Source organism: Pteropus alecto, unplaced genomic scaffold, assembly GCF_000325575.1.
Source record: "Pteropus alecto unplaced genomic scaffold, ASM32557v1 scaffold195, whole genome shotgun sequence".
In the NCBI taxonomy this organism is placed as follows: Eukaryota; Metazoa; Chordata; class Mammalia; order Chiroptera; family Pteropodidae; genus Pteropus; species Pteropus alecto.
This window is the reverse complement of record NW_006438073.1, coordinates 3,623,207-3,644,537: the sequence shown is the minus strand read 5'-3', so window position 1 is coordinate 3,644,537 and position 21,331 is coordinate 3,623,207. Positions and strand designations below refer to the sequence as shown.

At 42.4% G+C, this 21,331-nt stretch overlaps 1 protein-coding gene and 1 pseudogene across 1 annotated transcript in view; both read right to left on the bottom strand.

The window, feature by feature from the left end:
• Window positions 1-1,914: 1,914 nt before the first annotated feature.
• The window catches only part of SNX9 (sorting nexin 9), a 53,178-nt gene continuing 33,761 nt past the window's right edge, over window positions 1,915-21,331 (bottom strand). Inside the window, exons 9-17 of the mRNA XM_006915022.3 lie at window positions 19,919-20,049; window positions 15,888-15,991; window positions 14,587-14,690; window positions 11,599-11,676; window positions 10,359-10,435; window positions 9,166-9,255; window positions 7,251-7,365; window positions 5,489-5,580; window positions 1,915-3,518 (exon numbers count right to left, since the gene is read on the bottom strand). Coding sequence (XP_006915084.1) covers window positions 3,471-3,518; window positions 5,489-5,580; window positions 7,251-7,365; window positions 9,166-9,255; window positions 10,359-10,435; window positions 11,599-11,676; window positions 14,587-14,690; window positions 15,888-15,991; window positions 19,919-20,049 — 839 coding nt within the window. The 3' untranslated portion in view covers window positions 1,915-3,470. The remainder of the gene's footprint in view (window positions 3,519-5,488; window positions 5,581-7,250; window positions 7,366-9,165; window positions 9,256-10,358; window positions 10,436-11,598; window positions 11,677-14,586; window positions 14,691-15,887; window positions 15,992-19,918; window positions 20,050-21,331) is intronic.
• LOC112482347 lies at window positions 4,308-4,423 on the bottom strand (annotated as a pseudogene).

The window sequence follows — 21,331 nt, the reverse complement described above, 5'->3', positions numbered from 1 at the left end:
ACGGTGCTACTCGTGGACTTCATTTCCCCACTGTGAAGCGACGAGGATTACTGCAGGAGAGCTGGCAGCCGCACCTCGCCTCACAAACTGCCGAGGGAGTCAGTTCGTGTTTATTGGTCACCTTCCAATCAACAAGGTTATGGCGGAAAAGGGGGGTGTCTGTCCCATTTGCCCTGGGTCGCAGGTGCTCCTAAGCTACCTGTATGGCCTGCCGGGGGAGATGTCCTTCGAGCAGCTGGGTGATATGGGGGCCAGGTCCTACTTCTGAATTGGCAGGGCTGACGAGTGATCAAAATAGAAAGTTTTGGGGCACGCCCTGCCCTGTCCTTAAACTCACTGGGACTATGTCCTCTAGGGGTCACGTGGGACGCAGCGCCAGGAGTGGCTGTATCAGAGAGGGGGAGCCCCCTGAAGGAAACCAGGTGTCCATGGGCCTGAGCCCCAGCCCTGCTCTTCTGTTCCTGTAAGGGTCCCAGGGCTGGAACGAGCTCAAGGACACATCTGTTCTGTTCTCGTCCTGGTACTCTGTGGATGAGGGACTGAGGTCAGGAGAGCTTACGTGACTTGTTCAAGGTGACAGCCTTGCAACCGCAGCCCAGAACTCCAACTCACAATTCACATCTCTTCATACGACCCATGGTTTCTTCACTGGAAGGTCGTCCTCGAACTGTTGGTGAGTCCTCCGTCACGGGGAGGACTGAACGGCACGGACTGAGGTTCGTACGTGCAGAGGGAACCTAACAACTGTCCACTGAACGGATGGCTTGGGGAACTAATCATTCTAACAGAGTAAATGATTTTGCATTATAAGTTCATTTTGTTAAAAACTCAGGAAAATATACTTTTACAATAAGTATCACTCCTAACCATACCCCCAAAGAACAAGTGGAGAAACTCGACCGTAACAGCCCGTGTCCTGCTGCCTGGTCCAAGTGCCGCGTTTTGGCCTGAGTTCCTCTGCCACCCTCTAGGCTAATCTCTCCGAATACTTAGCCGCTATTTCTACATCGTCAAGATTTGTAAAAATCCTTAATCATTCCATAATTCTAGCTCTTCTGCGATATCTAACAGTGGAGACAAATGGTTACAACTCAGGACATCAACAGACAAGAACCACATGGTGTGTTGGAACCCGGAGAGAATGACATATACACTAGGTCACTGAAGTTCTGCCACTCGGAGGACAGTATTCCAAAGAGCGACACCCAGTGGATAACGGCCACCGTCTTCCAGAGTCACTTTACTTTCCCCGGCTCACAGCCGGCTGTGAGGCTTCCCAGGTCATCTTCTTAGACTTCGTTCATCTTCCCGGCCCCTTCCTCAGACCAGTGAGAGCGGAACATCTGAGAGGCAGACACTGGGTGCGATGGTTCGCTGGGCCATAAGGAGCAACAAGCCCGGGCTGCCGTGCGTGCTGCCCCCTGCTGACCGCAGCTCCAATGTGCGTGAGGCGGCGGCAGACCAGGATGCCAGCTGGAGCCTTTGGCAGGCTGCGTGGGGGAACCTCAGAGCAGGCCTTCAGGACCGGGGGGCAGAGCCCTGCCGTCCTCTGCACGGCTCTGCTGCTGGGCCTCAGCAGAGACTGATGCTTAACCACCGGTCACCAAGTGCGACCTGAGCTGTCCGTCATGACGGGCGTTACCTGACCCGAGCCACGCAGCTGGGCGTGCAGGGCAGTGCTCCATCATCGGATGGGACGGTAATTGTGTGCCCCAGCCCAAGCAGGCCCCGGAAGCTCAGGAAGGTTATAGGAAGAAGTGGCCACAACGCCCACGGTCCCCACTCAGCTATCCTGCCTTCTCTCCCAACCTGTGCTATGGCACCAAGGGGACTGTTTTCAGTAGCTGGCAACAAGAAGCAATTATCAAAAAAAAAAGAAAAAAGGAAAAAAAAAATCACACAGAAACATCAAAATGTGTTTTGAAAAAGTGCTTTGAGAATTTACTGTACAGTTTTTTAAAACAATTATATGTTGGCTTCTACATGCTTACATTTGTGTAAAATATTTATACATATTCTTTACAATTTGTACATATATTAAATGGCTGTATCATAAACACTGTTCTATGAGATTTTATAAAAGAAAAATCGAGTAGGGAAAATTACTTAAAAAACATTAACAAGAACCCGTGATATTAAAGAACGAGACGTTCTCATATTCGTGCTCATCTGATTTCCTCTTCTACTTATTTTTTGGCTTCACTTCATTTGTGCTGGCCCAAACTTCCCGTTTTCTATAATATAATTATCAGGTCCAAAAAACAAAAGCAGTGAAGATGACGCAGTAAGGCCACTGAGGAAGGCGGAAACACTCGTCCGCGGGAGGACAGTGTGTCTGCGAGTGTTCAGACTTAAAGCTGCGGCTCTGCAGATTCCGCTCTGCTTTACGCCATGAACTGAAGTACTAGTGATCAGGAAAGTTCCAACAGCTAGTGACCAGGAAAGGTCTGTCTGAAGTTTAGGTTCCAGTCAGGAAGACCATCCTGCTGTAGTTAAACACGACGGCTCTGGGGCTTACCGCATGTCATTCAGGCTGCCACCCTGGTGGGTCCCTAGGCTCTTCCACCAGGTGGGGTGGGAGAGGTTCATGAAACCGTGTTTCGTCTTTTCGGATAATACCGAGTGGCCCACTCGTCTACAATCAGAACTGAAAACGGGTGGCGAGCTCTGGAGGGGCCTGTCTGTCCCCAGGGCGCTCTCTCCTGAGCACTGATGTCAGCACGCTCCATCCCCGGAGACAGAGACAGAGCATTTGAAACAAATGTCCCCAACTTTATTCTTTTTAGCACACAGCGTGCCATGCTTAGGAAAGACGTGCGAGGACAGAGAGCGCTCCTCGTGGAAGACTTCGGGGTGGGGTGGGGGTGGAGGGAGGGAGCAGGGGAACCTGATCATCAGCTTTTGCCAAGCGGCGTCCTCGGACATGTGAGGCCTGTGAGGCCCAATGACAGGCACATGAGGGTGCCTCTTTGCTTCCTCTCCTGAAAACGTAAGCACTTGAGTCATAAATATGTCAGTGAAAGGCAGGTAGATTTTCCTAAACAGACAGGAATCTCAAAGGCTTGAAAGGAATTATAAAAATATACAAACATATATTTTTTATTCTGGCATAGTTCATATTTTTAAGAAAGCAATTAGTAATTATCTGACACTGGGCAAGAACTGGAAAATTGTGGGTGACTTATAAATTACAATTTAATATAAAACATCAGTGGGAGGAACCTCTAATTTTCCACTCAAAATTCTGATAATTTTAAGTACTTTCCCAAAATAGAGACAATTTCCATTGGTTTAAATAATGGATGTAGAAAGACTATATAACTGATGCATTTAAACACAGTTTTTCGCAACTCATATTTCTTTTTGGTTCTCTTTCTTTCTTTCTCTTTTGGATAGGGGGGAGAAATTAAATCGCATTGCCCCGAGTCAGAAAGAAGCACTTCGGAGTTTTCTTCATGTTCCGTTCTGTTCTACATAACCGGGAAGCGGCCGAGGGCCTGCCTCAGCTTTTCTGCAATCTGGTGGGGAAAAAAAAACAAAAAACATTGAGATAGCACTCCTATTACAACTTCATAGTATTCTGTTATTTTCATCTCTTATGAGTTAAACATCACAATTTTCATCTCTTATGAGTTAAACATCACAATTTCAAACACTTGGGTCCACGCATCTAGTCTCTTCTGGCACCAGCCCAGCCTCCACGTTGCTGCCCAAAAGACCTTCTTAAAGGCTGGCCCATGTTGCCAACGGTGGTGCCATGGCCTGCAGGAAGTGTCCGCTTCTTCCCACAGCGGCGTTTCTGGACTGCCCGCTTTCCCCCAGTGAGGCAGGAGGCTCGGTCTGCGTGCCTGCCCAGGTCCGCCTGCCTTCTCCGACACCTGTGACCACCTAAGACCCGTCGACGAGCACGCCCTCTGCTCCAGCGTCAGGAGGACAGTGCGCGCCCTCATTATAAAGCTACCGTGGCTCTGCAGTTATGGTGATGAGCCTGTGTCTCTCCAAGGACATGCCTTGGTCACCTTTGGATCCTAAGCACTTAAAATACATGCGTAGTATATAATAACAAATGTTAGCTCCATGAACAAATATGTGTATTTTAATAATTTAAGGGTTATTCATAAAACTATGTTAGGTATTGCAAAATCAGTGATTAAATACATAGCTTCCTATTTTGAATTACAATGTCATTAATAGTTAAATCTTGGGCTTGAGAATTATTTAACACATCGACATCATCAGTATTTCAAGACCCGCTCTTCGATCACCTTCTCACACATGTAATCTATTTTATTATTATTATTTTTTTACACCTACAGCACCCAGTCTTCCTAGGTGGTCTCCCATCCAAGTACTGAACAGGCCCGACCCCGCTTAGCTTCCAAGATCAGACATCGGGCTTGTTCAGGGTGGCATGGCCGTAGACCATGGACTGTGGCTCCACTGGGACGCAAACCCAGGACGTTCTGCGTGTAGAGCAGACGTGCTGACCGCTACACCGTGGAACCGCGTCCATGTAATCTCTTCTAACACCTGGTGAAAGGCGACCATCAAGCGGCACCAGTGAAGGAAGAAGCGTGCAGGAGCGACCCCGGGAGCCGCACCCTGCGAGGGGGAACTGCTGGTTCCTGAATTCTTTCTGTAGACTTGTCTCCGAAACCGTTTCCAACACACAATTCACAATATGCATCAAACACATCAATCACAGCTCCCTTTCAAGAATTTGCTGTCAGAAACAGACATTTCGGCAGTGTCGAGCCCAAAGACAACATGTGCATGGATGTGAATTTGAGGTTCCCTACTGTTATCCCTGAACAGACATGTTGGTACCATGGGAACACTGAAGAACTAGTAAGAAACATGGCAGCGAGCGCCTGGTCGGTTCTGAAGTTACCTGTCTTCAGATGTCTGTGTTTCCATTTACACACTGGAGCGCTGTTTTCTGTGCACTGTACTGAATAAAGAAATGACTACGTAGAGGTAAAAAAAAAAAAAAAAAGTCTGAGTTTTTGGAATGAAAATATTTAAGGTTTCACTGTCTCTCTGGCATTTTCGTCCTGCGATTCCTTTGGTACACTGAAATCTCATTTGCAAACAAAGACCGCCTGTGGTGTCCCGTGTGGTGCCAGGCTCCTGCCCCAGCTGAGCCTGCATGGGTGGCAGGGTGACCTCATCTCATTCAGCAGTGTTCCCTGTGCACAGGGTGGCTGTGAGGGAGGGGAAGGAACCTCACAATAGGGCTTCTTGAGGCCTCACAGCCAGCATCCAGTACCCCTTCTTCAAAAGAGAAACCTTTTTATCTAATGTTATTCAAAAGAAAAAGGCAGATGCAATTTAAAAAGATTAAAATAAACCCTGCTCAACAGTTAGCCTCTTTTGGTTTAAAATTTAGGATTAAAAAATACAAATGGATAAACTTTATATGGTCCAAGTACGTGACCATGAACTTGTCCTCGTGTGTGCACAGCCGGCCTGGGGGGAGGCAACTTACCGTTTCGTAGAACTGCACTTGCTGCTCCAGGTACAGGCGGATGACGCTGTTGTAGTCATAGATGCGGTTACTATGGAAGTGATTCATCTCAGCTACAACCAAAACCGAGACGTCAGTCAGTCCCCCAACAAGACGCCCAACGACAATACCTAGCTCTCTGCTGGGTTACGACTCACTGCCAACCAATTCAATATTATAAAGAGGTTAGAAAAACAATTTGAACGGGTAATAGCAAACACCACTTTCCAATAGTGGATGGCTTTTGTTGATCTGCACATTAAACACCAAGAAACCCAGCACAGATCACCCCCCGAATGGGATCTACTCTCCTGACTGTAAGAGCAGGGAACCGCGTCGGCGCAGCCTCCACAGACAGGCGACTGCGGCTCAGAGCTTCAGGCCTGTTTACGGGGGACCTGCCGTGTCCCTTCTGCACAGACTGTCCAGGCCGCTTCTCAGGGTCTGACAGGCGGGGTGGATGAGCAGACGTGGGGCGGGCCCAGTCTGGTGCTGGCGCTTCACCACCCACGAGCGCGGGCGCTGTTAGAAACCCGCTTCCTACCAGGCCAGGGGGCCTGACACCCGCTCCTCGTCCTGCTGGAGGTATCGATTCAGCAAATGAACGCCACATCGAAACGTGTCTCTCAGTACCACCCTGACCCCAGCCAGTCTGGAGAGGCCTCCCTTCCCAGAGCGCCTGGCCACCCCTCCACCTGCCTTTTCCCTTATACTCTGGCCTAGAAAGCCACGAGTGAGATCGATGCCTAAAAAAGCTGTTTCACATTGTTATCTGAAGTGGTAAGCTACTCATTTACCTATCTGGATAACCTCCAACGCAAGTTCAATACCAAATTCCCTATTCCAAACCCTTCCAAACCCAAACCTGCCATCAGGTTCCCCGACTCTGCCCCAGCTGCCTTAGTTCCGGAACCCTCTCACACGGTCTCCTCTTTCCCCGACAAATGCCCTGGTCCTGAAGGCTGTTGCCCAGACGGGCCTGCAAATGTCCTCTCCCCACTGCACGTCTTCCTCAGGCCCTCAATACCTCACACCACAAAGCCGGGGTCTTCTGGCCGGGCCGGGCCGACCCACGTCGCCCCTCGCACCGACCCCGTGTGACCAGCAAACCCTTCTCCTTTAAGCAGTCCCTTTTTCTTTCCTCATCAAAACCTTGTGATGACTTTCTCAATGCCCACATCAAGTCCAGTCTCTTGTGCCTGGCTTTCAAGGCCCTCCATGATCACCCCAATAACCTGCAGCTATGTTTTATTCCCCAAGGCTAATGACATAATCCTGTACCATTATTTTCTGTGCTTTTGTTCATACTAGAATATCCTTCCCCTTTCTCCTTTGCCCATGAATATTCTACCCGTCCACCAAAACAGTAAAAATCTATTTGCTGCTCCTATGTGTTGGAAAACACTCAAATATATAAAAATTGATATCTTCTTTTTCCTAACAGTCACATTGTGCCAAAATGCTATCTCCAAATAATTCAAAAGGAACTTTCAATGTTTCTAAGAAATAATAAAAATGTGCAAAGTTAATCAAGTTGTCATTCAGGTTAATGTGTGAATGAGTAAAATATTGCGGATTTTCATTAACACTAGAGTCCTGCAAACAAGAAGCTTATGAGGATATTTTAAATCAGCTCTTATTTATTTAACTATTGGTCACATTTGGATTTCTCTCCAGCAAGGAAAATAGCAACTGCCCTGGGGAAAATGATGTCCACTGGCTCCGCATGAACCTTTTGTCTTACCTTGTAATGCATAAGACATTGTGCCGACACGTTTCACCATGTTCTGTTTGTCCTGTGGGGTGATTTTACTAGTTGCAACCAGTTTATCACTTTCTTTCACTTTTTCTATTGCTCCCTGTGAAATATAAAAATGAAATGGAATCAGTAAAACAAAGCTAAAAGGATGAGCTATCAGTTTACAATATAACAATGCAACATCTTTTATAATTGGCCTGCTATTGAATAGGAAAATGTTGCTACAAAATAAGAACATAGGGAAAGCATCTAAATGTCATTTTCTTTATGTCACTTGGAAGCAAAAAGGTTACTATTCTTGAAAAATGTAATTATGCAAAAACTTACATTTTTATTCTACGACAGAACAGAAAACTGAACCACATTCTATTTCTGTGATAGTTGTAAGCCACTGCCAGGATGAGCGTAGCTCACAATAGGAAAACAGACGCGGTGGGTTTACAGAGACATCTGATAAGGGGTGGCCTGGCACACACAGCCCCCCATCTCTTCTGTACTAGAGCGAGGGGATCTCAGGCCGGTGCTGAGGCGTGCAGAGCGTAAGGCTTGAGCTCTTCTGTGATTTCTATAAGAAGCACTGAATCAATTTAAATGAACACTTAGATGGAATTAGCTGTAAAAGCTGCCCAACGTTTCACGCTCCAGCATCGACATGGTGCTCATTATCTGGAGCTGTGTGGAAAAGAAGCTGGCACACTCAGGCATACGTGAGGCTCTACGCCTAGAACTCTAACTCTGCGTGAATCCCTACAACAAAGTAACAATTCTGAGGTTCCTATTTACAGAGATTTTAACTTCACTAATTTTAGTTTTTCCAGTTTTGCTGAGATATAATGACATATAACACTGTATTAACTTAAGGTGTGCAACATAATGATTTGATATATGTACCTATTGTGAAATGGTCACCACAGTAAGTCTAGATAACATCTGTCATCCTCACATAGTTACAAATTTTTTTTCTTATGATGAGACTCTTAAGGTCTACTCTCCCAGAAATTCCATTTCTGGGTATATAGCTGAAGGAAATGAAATCACTATCTCAAAGAGATACTGCACTCCCATGGTCACTGTGGCATAATTTACAAGAGCCAAGATGTGGAAACAACCTAGTTGTCCATCAATAGATGAATGGATAAAGAAAATGTTCTGAGTTTTGTATTACGTTGTCTGAAGCTGTACGAAGCCTCTTATCTACCTATGCTACCTCTTCATGATATTTTAACTGCAAAGCCAAATGCTGCAATGGACACATGCCAGGATCATCAGGATCACAGACTAGCCCTTTGTGGAGAGTTTGCGAATAAATCCAAGTATACCACAACAAACTATGGTTGATAAAATATCTATAATTCTGAGGTAACAGATTTTGAAACAGAAAAAATTAATCAGAATCAAAATGTGAGGACACCCTAAATCAATTTCTTATTTGGTTTACAAAATACCTTTTTGATGGAAATTATATCATTTCCTTGTTATTACTATAGATAACCATATTAAATCAACACCGACATTTTGATTTTACTTAGGAAACCTAATTTCCTCTTGACAGGGCAGGCTCTTCGGGGACTTGCACCCAGCAGCTGACAGGATCTCACTGATAAGGGACAGATTATTCCTATTACTGTCTTGAATTCTGAACACCATGATTATTTTGTTGAATACCTGACTTAACTACATGCATAAATACTTTACATATTTTTAGTTCCTTCAAAATAATCTTACATAATACAAGAAACTAAAAACTCTATGTCCAAACGTGTGATGGGACCTTGCTATTTAAACAGTGCAAGCATTTCCAGCTGGTTCCAGAAAGCCTCCCTTGACTCAGGAGTGTGATGAGACGTGAGGCCTGTGTGGGTGGCCGTGCTGTCGTCTGTAAACGTCTATATCAAGTTACCTTGTGAGCGCCAATAATGTCAGGGAAGCAGCCCAGGAAACCTTTGTATTCATGATTACACTCCATCAGAAAATGCAGATCTTTCTTTGGCTATTAACAAGACACAGGTTGGTTGTTACTGGCAGAGGAATTCAGACAATCAAGGAAAGGAAAACTGTTCTATCTGTGGATTGTATGAACCAAATCCTCCAGGCACTACATTCAGTTAGAGTGTTACACAGTTAGCTTAGTTTTCCTACGAAAGAATTATCTCCAAGACTACCGCTATCTTCTTAACCACAGGTTGTAAAGAAAATGATAAAACATCATATAATTTTTATGTTGGTTGGTCAAATTAGCTATTTTGAGGTGGCCCGAAGTAGAACACCAGGAGGGAAAAAAATACTAGTTAAGACTGTATATTAACATATAAGCAAACAAGGTATGTTTAAATGAGCAGAAAACATAAAAATATAAAAAATCTGGAAATCATTTTAAGTGGCAACTTTAACATCTTTGATTTTGCTGAATTATAATATTTCACAGGTATGTTACTAACAGTTTTAAAAATTAATCTTTTTTTACAAGTGTCAGAAAAGTAGCTAATGCCACTACATGAATGTGTGGGCACATGTGCACAAACACATTTTTAAAAGCCATCTGAAAAAAATTTTTTTAACTTAGGGATTTGGAACAACTTAGATGGTCGTTCCCCTTAGAGGTACTTACTTCTGTTATCTGTAAAAAGGATTTAGAACAAGCTACTAGAGACGCTAGTAAACGCCACGCGCTGTGACAAAGACCTGCTCCATGTGGACTGGAGCAGGTGCTTTCTCCTTATTGGCTGTTGAATCCTGCGCTCCTTATAAGGTAGGTTCCTCCCTCACCATTCGCTAGGAGAGGAAACCCAGGCCCGGAGAGGCTAAAGAAGAGTCACACAGGGACTTGAGCCAGGGCTCCCTCCTGTATATTCTGATCCCTGATGGCTAAGAATGTACCCGAGCCCTCAACACTGGAAGGTATTCCTTTAGATTTCTTGATGACAACTTCATCCATCACTTTAGTTTAACCTAAGAAACACTATTACCAAATACAACTGACAAAGACAAATAGGAATAAAAAAGAGAAGGATATCCATTTGCAGTCTGTCTTAAAATAGGTTTTAAACTAAATATGTAGACTGAAATCTTAAATTGGAATTGTACGGTTATTACCTGTTCTGCCACAAGACTGGCAATTTCTTCATAAGTCTTTCCTGCTTCTGTTATTGCATCGTTGAGATCTGTTTCACCTGGAAGTTATTACAGTTACACCCGTGGTTTTAAGTTATGTTGCCTTTTCATCCACTTTACTTAAAAATTTTATTATAGAAAATTCTGAACTGTTCAAAGCTAGAGAGATAGTAGAATGAATCTCCATCTATCCATCACCTAACTTTACAATTAACAGCTCAAGGCCAATATATTTTCCACCAACACCATCTACTTCCACTTCCTCCTTTCACTGGCCATAGAACATTTCATCCATAAATTTTACCCAGAAAATAAGGACTCTTTAAAAAATAAGGACAATACCATATCACAATTAAGACGAGACAACTGTCTCTGACATAAACGATCAGTCAGTGCTCAGCTTCCTGGCATCTCCAATCACACTGAATCAGGATGTGGAAAGGGCCACATAGCATAAAGCTGACGTGTTTCTTAAATCTACAGGTTCCTCCCCGCATTCCTTTCCTCGTAAATTTCTTGTGAGGATGTGCTGAAGAAAACCAGGTCATCTGTGTTGGCACCCACGATCCGGGTTTTGCTGACTGTCTCTGATGTGATGACATAGTCCTTTGTTCCTTGTATTTTCTTTACACTAGTCATTAGAGCTAGAGGCTTGATCAGATTCAGATGACACAATTTCTAGTTCTATTTTGTGTGATGTTAGAAGCCACAGATGATGATCATTTAGATCTTTTTTTAGTACGGGTTTGCAAAATGATGCTATTCCACTTCTATCACTCCTCCTTTATGAGCTGAAATACTTCTATGAAGGAAACTTCATCTACTTTTTGGTTACCTTGAGGTATAGGTCTAGGAAAAGCAGGTTAAATGCTTCATTATTCCTTTTTACCATCTGCAGAATTATGAGTTGATACCCTACCATGTTCCAAAGGTAAATGAGATTATCATTTTTTGAAGTACCAATTATGTATAAGTTATGGAAAGTAGAGCTATGCAAATAAAGGCGAAGAAGCTAGTAAGAAAACACAAATAACAACTCTCTACTTTTCTCAAAAGCAGGAAGGTGAGGCTGCAAAGGTCCAGAGTGGGGCAGCTGGTGGATCTGAGTGTCAGTGTCAAGAGCGCGTCCTTGGAGAGCTCCAGTCTGCCTGCGAGAGCCTGAGGACAGTCAGCCTGGAAAAATAAGGACAGCCTCAAGAAAGGAAGAAAAATAAAGACGTACCTTGGTAACCACTAGAACTGAACACTGTTGCTAAACTCTGCAAGGCCTTTCCGATCTTCTGATATTCCTTGGGTAATGCTGCAAGAGAGGAAGCAGCAAGCTGTCAACTAGTCTTCTGAGCGAACTGAAATAGGATTCAACTATTTCCTGAAAGTGATTACTTTTATAATAAAAAAAATTTGAAGTGATTCAAAATAGTCTATATTCTTTAATAAAATGATTGGTTTTTAAAAAATAGTAATTGTTTTTTCAATTTGTGATTAATCGGTTGTTCAATTAATGGTGGATGCTATTATTAACAATCACCACCACTGCCCACATTCTCGCTCACCAAATGAAACCAGAGTGCACTGGAAGCTCGTTTAGAAGACGAGGTCGAGCTTACCGAGTGCGTCACAGACCACCCCACTGGAGAGCACAGCGGCCCCTCTACCCGACGCAGAGACACCACCTCCGTTTCATCAGTTAGGAAAGACAGCATCAGGTGAGCAAACCGACTTGCCCAGGTCACATGGCCACTAAAGAGACCTGGCACCTGTGATTCCAAATCCATTGTTTTTCCCACTGTTATGTATGTTTGAATAGTTATTTGCAAACAAACAAACAAAAAGAAACAATACAAAACCGAAAGCAACAAGGTGTGGAGGAAAAATGGCAGGGGGATGTCACAGGACCAGAGAGGAGGGACTTCAGGGTCTGTAAGAAGAGTAACTGAGCGACCTGTCAGGGTCCTCCTGGTGGGACACGCCAGGATCCTGGGGTCGCTCCGGAGAACTTCCTAGACAAGAGTCTCTGTATCTGAGGCTGTTTTCTTTGTATCTGTACATAGTTCCTTTAATCACATCTTTGTCTTTCAAAAGAAACCATTGTTTGCATTTGAAAAATTAGTGTAGTATTAAAGGAGAAAAATAATTCAAATGTTTCTTTAAAAATAATCCGGGCCAGAGAAATCTGAAGCACGGTCCATAAATTGCAGTACTCAGGAAACGTGAATTCACGCTATATAAGTTTAACTTTAATAGCTCGTTTACCATTTTGTAACTCAGTTTTTGCCTCTATACCTGGGGTTAAAGACATGTGCCATGTGCTTCAACGGGGTATGCTAAATTTCTTGATTTACAGATAAGGATTTTTATAAAACGCTTTTGTGAGAGAAAAGAAAGGAGATAAAGCTGAATCAAACATTAAACAAAGTGCTTCAATCCTCCCCCAAAAAAGAATAGTTTTAAACCAATATTCTCTATTTCATAAATGTGGCCTTATGGGTTATATAGGACATGGAGTTAACCGGATGTTAAACATAAAGGATTTAATGCTTTCAAAGAAACCACAACCCCAGATTTTTGTGATATTCTTTTAAAAATTTCAAAACTTGAACTCATTTAAAATATTTCTAAAAAAAAGAAAACCGCTTTCAAAGAACATATGAATTTAAATGATTTGTTATATGGCCTCCTGAGAGTTTATAGCTAAAATTAATTTGTTTATATGAATTGCAGCTAAAATGACTTCATTTGTATTTTAGAGAAGTGTCATTCCCCTTTTTGCTCATGAGTTACTCCTTGTGACCAAAGGCTTGAATGGAATCTTGTTTTCTAGTGCTGCATTTGTATGCATCGTTTGCTCAGGCGCAGTTCTGTATGTAGGATGCGGCCTCTATTCCTTTTCCATGGGAAAGGAACACTGTTCTTCCTCCCCGTGTCCACTCCTCAGGCGTGCGCAGCCTGGTCGCTAAGAGCCTTTAGTTGTTACAGAGTATGTGGCTGGTAGAGGGCCATTCAGTGGGAGGCCTTTTAAAATATTTTAGGCTTTGTGAGGCCACAGGTTTCTGCTGAAACTACTCTGCCACTATAGCATGGAACAAGCCAGAGACAGTAAGTAAATAAATGGGTATGGCTATGTCCCTATAGCACTTTATTTATGAAAACAGGCGGCAGGCCACATTTGGCCTGCAGGCTGGAGTTTACCGACTCCTATTGTAAGGCTTAAATTTCAGGTCTGGATCAATAAACCTTAGCATTGCTATTAAGTTTGTTATGTTATTTTAATAATTCATCCACAAGTCACTTCACATTCAGTTTCTTGTTCATGGTTCTTTTTACTTTAAATTCTGATTCTTTTCCATTATTTAGAGGCAAAATATCGCCTTTAAAAAATCTTTACAAAAACAGGTAATTTAACCTCCTTTCTACGCTGAGTACCAAAGTATCTGATATAACTATAAAGTGGGTACGTACTACTTTTATAATTCAAAGTAGAAGCCATTTTTTATTTTTTAAAAAATAACTGGAGACCGTCAGTATTTGTGTATTTTCTAGTGACAGACGAGAAGTTTCTTTCTCCCAAGATTCGTGTGGCTGAGCCATGACTAGGGTCCAGTTTTTCCCTTTGGGACTCAGAAGACTGTGCGGGCGATAAGGCAGGAAGGATTCAAAGGGGAGAAAACTCCTGATTCTCTGGCAGAGCCGTCTGTGTGGATGCTACTGCCGCAGTGGTCTGGCCTCTGGAGCCTTCTGAGGCTCAGGGAGGCACAGGGCAGATGGTGTGGCAGGATGCCACAGCAGGACACCTCACTGCTTCTATCCTGGGCTATCTGACACTGTTCTTCCCCCTAAAAATGAGGGTGTTAGTCAAATATACAACATCTTACAAACAGATGAAGATTAAAAAGTAAAATCACGAGATTAAAAATAGCCATAAGCACTCTCTAAACATGCAAAAAAGATTAACTTCCCATAGATTACGAAGCCCTAAATAACGAAATATGTAAGCAAACGCGGTGCTTTTTATAAGAGTTCCTGAACCGGCTTTGTTCGACCCACTAACTGTCTGTTGTTTAACCTGGATTGCGAAGTGAGGTTCATCAAAGAGCTATGGGAGGACATGGCCTCAGGTCCCTACATGGTACGGTCCCCCCGCCGTGCGACAAGGCAGTAACACAGAGCCTGCCCTGCCGCCTGAGCCCGCGGTGCTGCGAAGCGCACTCACGCCCTGTGCACCGCTTCCAGTGCTCCTGGCCCACGGTCAGCAGCTCCTTCACGCCGTCGTCCATGGCTCTGGTGAATTTCCCGACAGCTTCGCACTTCTGTTCTCTGTGGGCAAAACACAGGAAGGCCAGTCCCGGGTTTAGCTACCAAGTGTCCAGTGTCAGGAGGAAGAGGAGAAAAACCCATGTGGTCGGGGAGACGCACGGCCAACATAACCACAGGGGCTGTTTTCTTGCTGGTAGCAGCTGCCCTTTAACTAAATTAGTCTTAAAAACAGGCTTGATTCAGGTTTTTAAAGAACTACTTAAAAATGTGTCATTTATATTTTACTGTTTTCTTTCCCCCTCAATTCCTTGTGAATTTTTAAATAAAAGTATTCTAAAAGTAAATAAAATTCTCATTTATTGACTATCTAGTTAATGAAATTCAATCACTAGAGGTACTGCTGAATCTATAAAACCATAACATGTGTTGCTAGTGGTGGCTGTTTGTTCATTCCAACCATGTCACAGAAAACAACCTGGATGCAGAGCCCTCTAAGCGGATACTGAATGTATCAGTTTTTGAGGATGTAAAAAGTATCTACCACCCTGAAAAAATCATCACACTGTACTCTTAAATTAAAACTATTATAAAAGAGAATTCATAGCATGGGGTCATTTCTGTTTAAACATTTTTTCCTTTAGATACTAGATTTGGAAGACTACAGACGTAGGCCAACATATCAATACTGGTTTTCTCTCTGGGTAGTTAGAAGATTGTGGGTTTTTTTTCCCCTTGTCTATATTTTTGGTAACACATGAGCAGTGATTTCATAAGAAAAATGCTTCTTAAAATAAAAACAAACCCCAAGATTAGACCTTATATAGAAAAGGAACTACTCCAGATTTTCAACCCAGCCTACATTAAGAAAAGATTATGTGATTAAAAACAACAGATTAAAAAAGCACAGCAAGAGCCGGAGGAGATCGCTTCCTTCAAGGCGATGCTGAGAGGCCTCTGCTCTGTGGAGCATCCCGGTGTTATCTGGCTCTGTGCCACTTCTGTTCCATCACGCTTTACTGGAAATAACTCCCAACCACTGTCAACTACGAAATCACTGACTTAAGGCAAAAAGAAAGCAGATTTTAATGTGATGTTATGGTTAGAAAGACAGTGCTTCCGTGCACGAATCATGCTTTCCTTGTCATCTGACTACAGACCCCACTCATTTCATGCGCTCTAGCCCCACGGTCTGAATTCCACTGGCCAAGACCTGAAAGCGAAGGAGGCAGAGAAGGAAAGTCTGGCCATGTCTCTTACATCTCTATTAAGTCCAAGTCAGGTGCCTCTGGTTCCATGGTGGAAAATATCATAACTCCCACCAGCTCATCCTTCTCGGCCTTCCTCTTCCCAGTTTTCCACTCCTGTGAATAGGAACATTGCAAGTTAAAGTGGAGAGCAGAGTCAAACTCGCCTTTCAAAGCTCCCTAGCGGAATCAGCCCTCTGATCATCTTTATCTGTCCGGGAGCAGCTCCCACGCCACACCCCTCTGCAAGGCGGGCCGGGTGCTATGCATCTCGAATGCAGCCTCATCCTAAACAGCGCGCTCTCTACGAGCCGGATCCTTTCAGAGGGAGGGATCCTTTACGAGGGAGGTGATTCAGATGCTTTTCCTTTCCCAATACCTACCAGCATAAACACACAGGGTATATATACGCCCCATGATTTCTGACAAAGTGCCTCAAAATTTTAGGTTGTTTTCTAAAAAAGGTTAAAGCTTTTCTAAAATACAAGAATCAATATTGTGAGCTATTTTTAAAACATATTATTGTTAAGATATATATAACATATATGCACATACATATAGACAAGTGCCCAGAGCAAAACTACTCGGTGTAAGGAATTCTCGCCAAGTAAATTCACTACCACCAAGGCCAAGAAAGTGAAAAGAGCTGGCATTACAGAAGCCCCCCTCATGTCCCTTCCCCACCACGACCCCTTCCTCCCCCGCAGGGTAACCGTGACCCTCTCTTTCATGGTTGTCATTTCCTCACTTTAGAATTTTACTACCTGAGCCTGAGTACCTAAACTATAGTTTTGCTGGTTTTTCGCATTCTTTTGTGTCTGCCTTCTTTTGCTCAACCTGGGCCTAGAAGCTACACTCACACTGTTGTTATAGCTGTAGTTCATTCATTTGTTGCTGTATAATATTCCATTGTATGAATATTCCACTTATTTATCCATTCTACAACTGGCAGCCACCCCCGGCCCCTGCCGAGTTTGAATGAAGCTGCTTCGTACACGTCTCCTGGCGCATGCGTGCATGCATTTCTGTTAGGTACATGCCCAGGAGTGGAAAATTGTTCCACTTTAGTAGATAATGCCAAACTGTTTTCCAAAGCAGTCGTAACCGATTCTCACACCCACCGGCAGTGTGAGTCCCAGCTGCTTCCCATCTCACCAAAAGACACTTGATATGGTCAGACTTTCTAATTTTAGCCATTCTGGTGTGTATGCAGTGGTATTCACTGTTTTAATTTGTATTTCCTTGATTACTAATGAGATTAAGTATTTCTGTAAACATCTGTTGATGACTCAGATATTTTCTTTTGTGAAGTAAAGTTTACTTCACAAAACATTACCTAATCTCCAACTTTTCTGTGGGTAGATGATCTTATCTATTTGTGTGGGTTTTCATATATTTTAAAATCCAGCTCTTGGTTGGTTATATATGTTCATATCTTTAGCTTATTTTTCACTTTTAATGGCTTCTTCTGATAAACAGAAGTTCTTCATTTTAATGTAGTTTATCAGTCTCTACCTGTATATTTGTTTTTGTCTTATTTCAGAAATTCTAGGGGAATGAAGACATTCTCCTATTACCTTCTAGAAACTTCATTGTGTTGCCTTTCGCAGTTAGACCTGAGTACTATCTGGAAATGATTTTTTAAAAAACTTTATACAATGGCAACTTCCAAACACGCAAAAGAAGAAAGTACAATAACCCCCTACAGATTCAGCCTCGACAATTATCAAAATTTTGCCAACCTTGTTTTATCTACTCTCCTCCATTTTACCTTCTTTTTTCTTATTTAAATGGAAATCTCAGGCATAATATAATGTTACCTGTAAATACTTCATTAATATATCTTTAACAGAGAAGGCCATGTTTTAAAAACATAACCACAATGCTTGTATCAACTCTAACAAAATCAACAGTAGGTTCTTGTGAGGTAGTAACCAAATTTCGTTTTTCCCCAAAACTGATCCAGCGCCATGTACTGAAAAGGCTGCCCTTCCCCCACTGTACTCAGCACCATCTTGTCATAAATCAAGTGTCCGCTCTGTTCTGTTCTGCTGGTCTGTTTGTCTCTCTTTATGCCACTACCTTGCTGTTGAAATTCTTTTGGCTTGATGAGTCTTAACATCCAGTAAAGTCTTCCTCCCACTTCAGTCTTTTTCAAGAGTATCTTGACTAGTCTTAGTACTTTGATTTTCTACATATGACATCTTTACTGCTCTTTAATCCATAAAAGCACATGGAAAACTGACTTATGTCTTCTTTCATTTTTCTCAATAATGCTGCTTGTTTTTTTTTTTTATGTAGATCTTTTGTATATTTTCTTATGTTTATTCCTAGGTATTTAACATTTTTGATGCTATTCTAAACAATAGTTTTTTTAGACTTTCATTCTGTTTATTGCCAATACAAAGGCAATGTCTCATATCCATCTACCTTACTGATTTTATTTCTACTAATTTTTTTCTATAGATTTTTTGGAATTTTGAGTCCATCCAATCTATATGAGCTACTACTGACTACAAAAATACAATTCTTAGTGACTAGCTAGTTTTATACTGTCATTTAGTATGTGACGAAATTGTGGCCCAAAGAGTGTAAATGCCTTCGCCAAGATCACAGGGGTAGTTAGAAGCAGAGCCAAGACTAGAACTCAAGTGCCTTGATTCCTTTTTTCTCTTACATCACTTTTATAGTAGGTCGATCAATCTTTGAAGGTGGAAGTTATTTAAAAAAACAAAAACAAAAACCCCAAACCAACATCTAGATTATTTTTAATAATATTCTGCACAAAAAAATCTTTAGAAGTGTTTCCTAAATCAAATCCCTGCCAAATCAATAAAATAAGCCCTTGTGGGTCACCAGTAAGGCAACAAACTTGGAGGGGGATCCATAACTCACTCAAAGAACCTAACGTAGCTACTTGACATGCAGTGACTGAATACCACATCTCACCAGAAAAACTAGAGTTTTCCAGAGCACCCTGCAAGGCTAGACCTAAAATACACACAAATTCACAAAGAAATCCTGAAACACCTCAATGCTTTCTAATCCCCCACCTGGTCACATAAAACACATTCAAATTAGCCTGTCAATTCTAGAAATATGCAGTAATACTTAAATACTTAAACTATGTTAAGGGTATGCATATGTGTGCAAACACACCGAGTCCTAACTTTTAGCTTGTTATTGTAAGTGTGGTCACTTTAGTAGGGAAAAGTAGTGCAAAGAAGTTTAGCAAGTAAACCTCTGTCTGAAAGTTCCAACAAGTGTACGATATTCTTTCATTAAACATGAAAATCATTTCATGGCGCTTTTTTCCAGGATCGTGACGTATTTCAGATCTGCTTTTGGCATCTGAGCTAACATGCTTTAATTCTTTAGATTGTTTTCTAAGACATGTAATAATTGTGAGAGAAACTATGGGGAGACCATCTTTAATAAAAGCTTAATGAGCGAGAAAATGACTTTCAAAGAAGATAATAATGGGATGTCAAGCAGTCCATTTTTTCTTGATTATCAAAAAAGAACAGATGACCACTGGCCAGATGCCTGCCCGTGGGGGCAGGGAGGGAGCAGCATCTACTCTGGACTCACAACTACAGTGTGAAAACCACCTGGCTTTAGGAAGATGACTCAATTCCGAACCTACCTTTCCTTTCAAAACGCTATTACGTTTTCAGATTAAAATGTGATCACAAAAAGTCGTTCCTTCCGCTACCCTCACTCACACTGATAACAGCCCGCAGAGTTTGGGGGTCTATCCCATTTTTAAAAGCATCTAGGAAGAAGTTCTTTACCCTGTCGCATCCTTCATCTCCTGCCCACGCCATCCCTGGTTTAAAGAAAACCATCCTGGCAAGCCGTTCGGTCACACTTCATGACTCATTCCCAAGGGTAGGGACTTAGGTTTCTATCCCTTCATTGTCTTTGCAGGAAATGAGGAATAATCGCCTAACTAACATAATTTTAACTCCTTTCAGACATAAAATTGGTGTGAATGAGACAATTCTCAATATACTCTAAAGCTGTCATAATAAAATATCCTACCTTTTCATCCCGGAAATTTAGAAATTGCTGGAAAACCTCACTTTCTGCAATTACTGGATGACGACACATCCTGGTCATCCACGCCTGAAGTCTCTCCATGCGCATTTTGATAAATTCTTCTTCAAAGCGACCTGCAAGACACACGCCAAGAGTGATATACAACTTTGTCTAAAATGAATCACTGCTACTACAGCTGAAAAGCTACTGGCTACTTGACAGACACTTTTTAGTAAAAGGTAAACCATGGTAATTTTTCACTAACCTAAAAACAAGCCAACCCAGTGAATACTCTTAGACCCGTAAGAAAGATACAACAGATTTTTTAGTTTATAAGAATCAAATTCCATTTTGACAAATCAACAAACCTTTTGTGACAAGAATAATCATAGCCGTGGAGTGCTATTTTCTTCAAGGATCCCCAAAATACTTAATGAATTTAAAAGTAAATCTTATTTCAATATGAAAAACGTTCTCTTTCTTATAAACTAACATTGTGCTAGTTCCTGTGTGGCCATATTAAGTCCTATAGGCAAAAAAGGGGTGATAGTGTGGAATTCTAATAAATAATTCTTTCAAAGTACATGAAATTTCTATATTTATAAAATGCATCCAAATGCAATATATCTGATATACAAATGTAAATTTGGTATTTATGCAAAGTAACTCGGGACTGTAGCTCTTTTTCTCCCTTGTTTTTAAAATTACTTAAATGGAAAATAGCAAAAGTACATTTTCCATGAATGCAGTAATAAAAGCAGCTATTCCAGAACTATGACCATCTTAAGACAGAGCTTAATAAGTCCTATTTGTTTTAAAAGTAGAAAATCAGTTTAACAAGTTTGGCGCACCAAACATCAGGGAACACTGAGGATTTTTATAAGCCTACCAAACAATATCACTATCAGTTCAAAGGTTTCTGAAGATGGAAATTCAAGCTACAGCAAGTAAGGCCATCAGCAAAGCCAGTCCCCCTAAAACTATAAACCCAGACAATCAAAAAAATCAGTGCTCTGGAAATCGACTGAAGGCAAAGAGCTTTCTGAAGTTTATGTTTGTAAAACTGCTGAGTTTCAGGCAAGAACAGTGGAAGTCGCGCCTAGGGCTGTCCCGTGCCTCCCCACCCTCTTCGTGGTTGAGCTGAAGTCCTGCCAGAACGGAGCGGGCTGTGAAGATTGGCAGCTGCATTTTCCCTGGTGAGGGAGGAGGCTCACGTGACCCAGAGCAGTGGGAGATGTCCATATTCAGTGGTGGCGGCAGTGACAATCCAGAGGCTGGTAACCAGGGAGGGCCGATGGTTCCACTAGCCAAGGTTATATGGTAGAGCCAAGACGGACACTCCAGGCTGAGGCCGAGGCAGAACCAGTGGAGACTAGATGGGGTCCCGGCCAGCGACACACTCCTGGCCAACTCTGA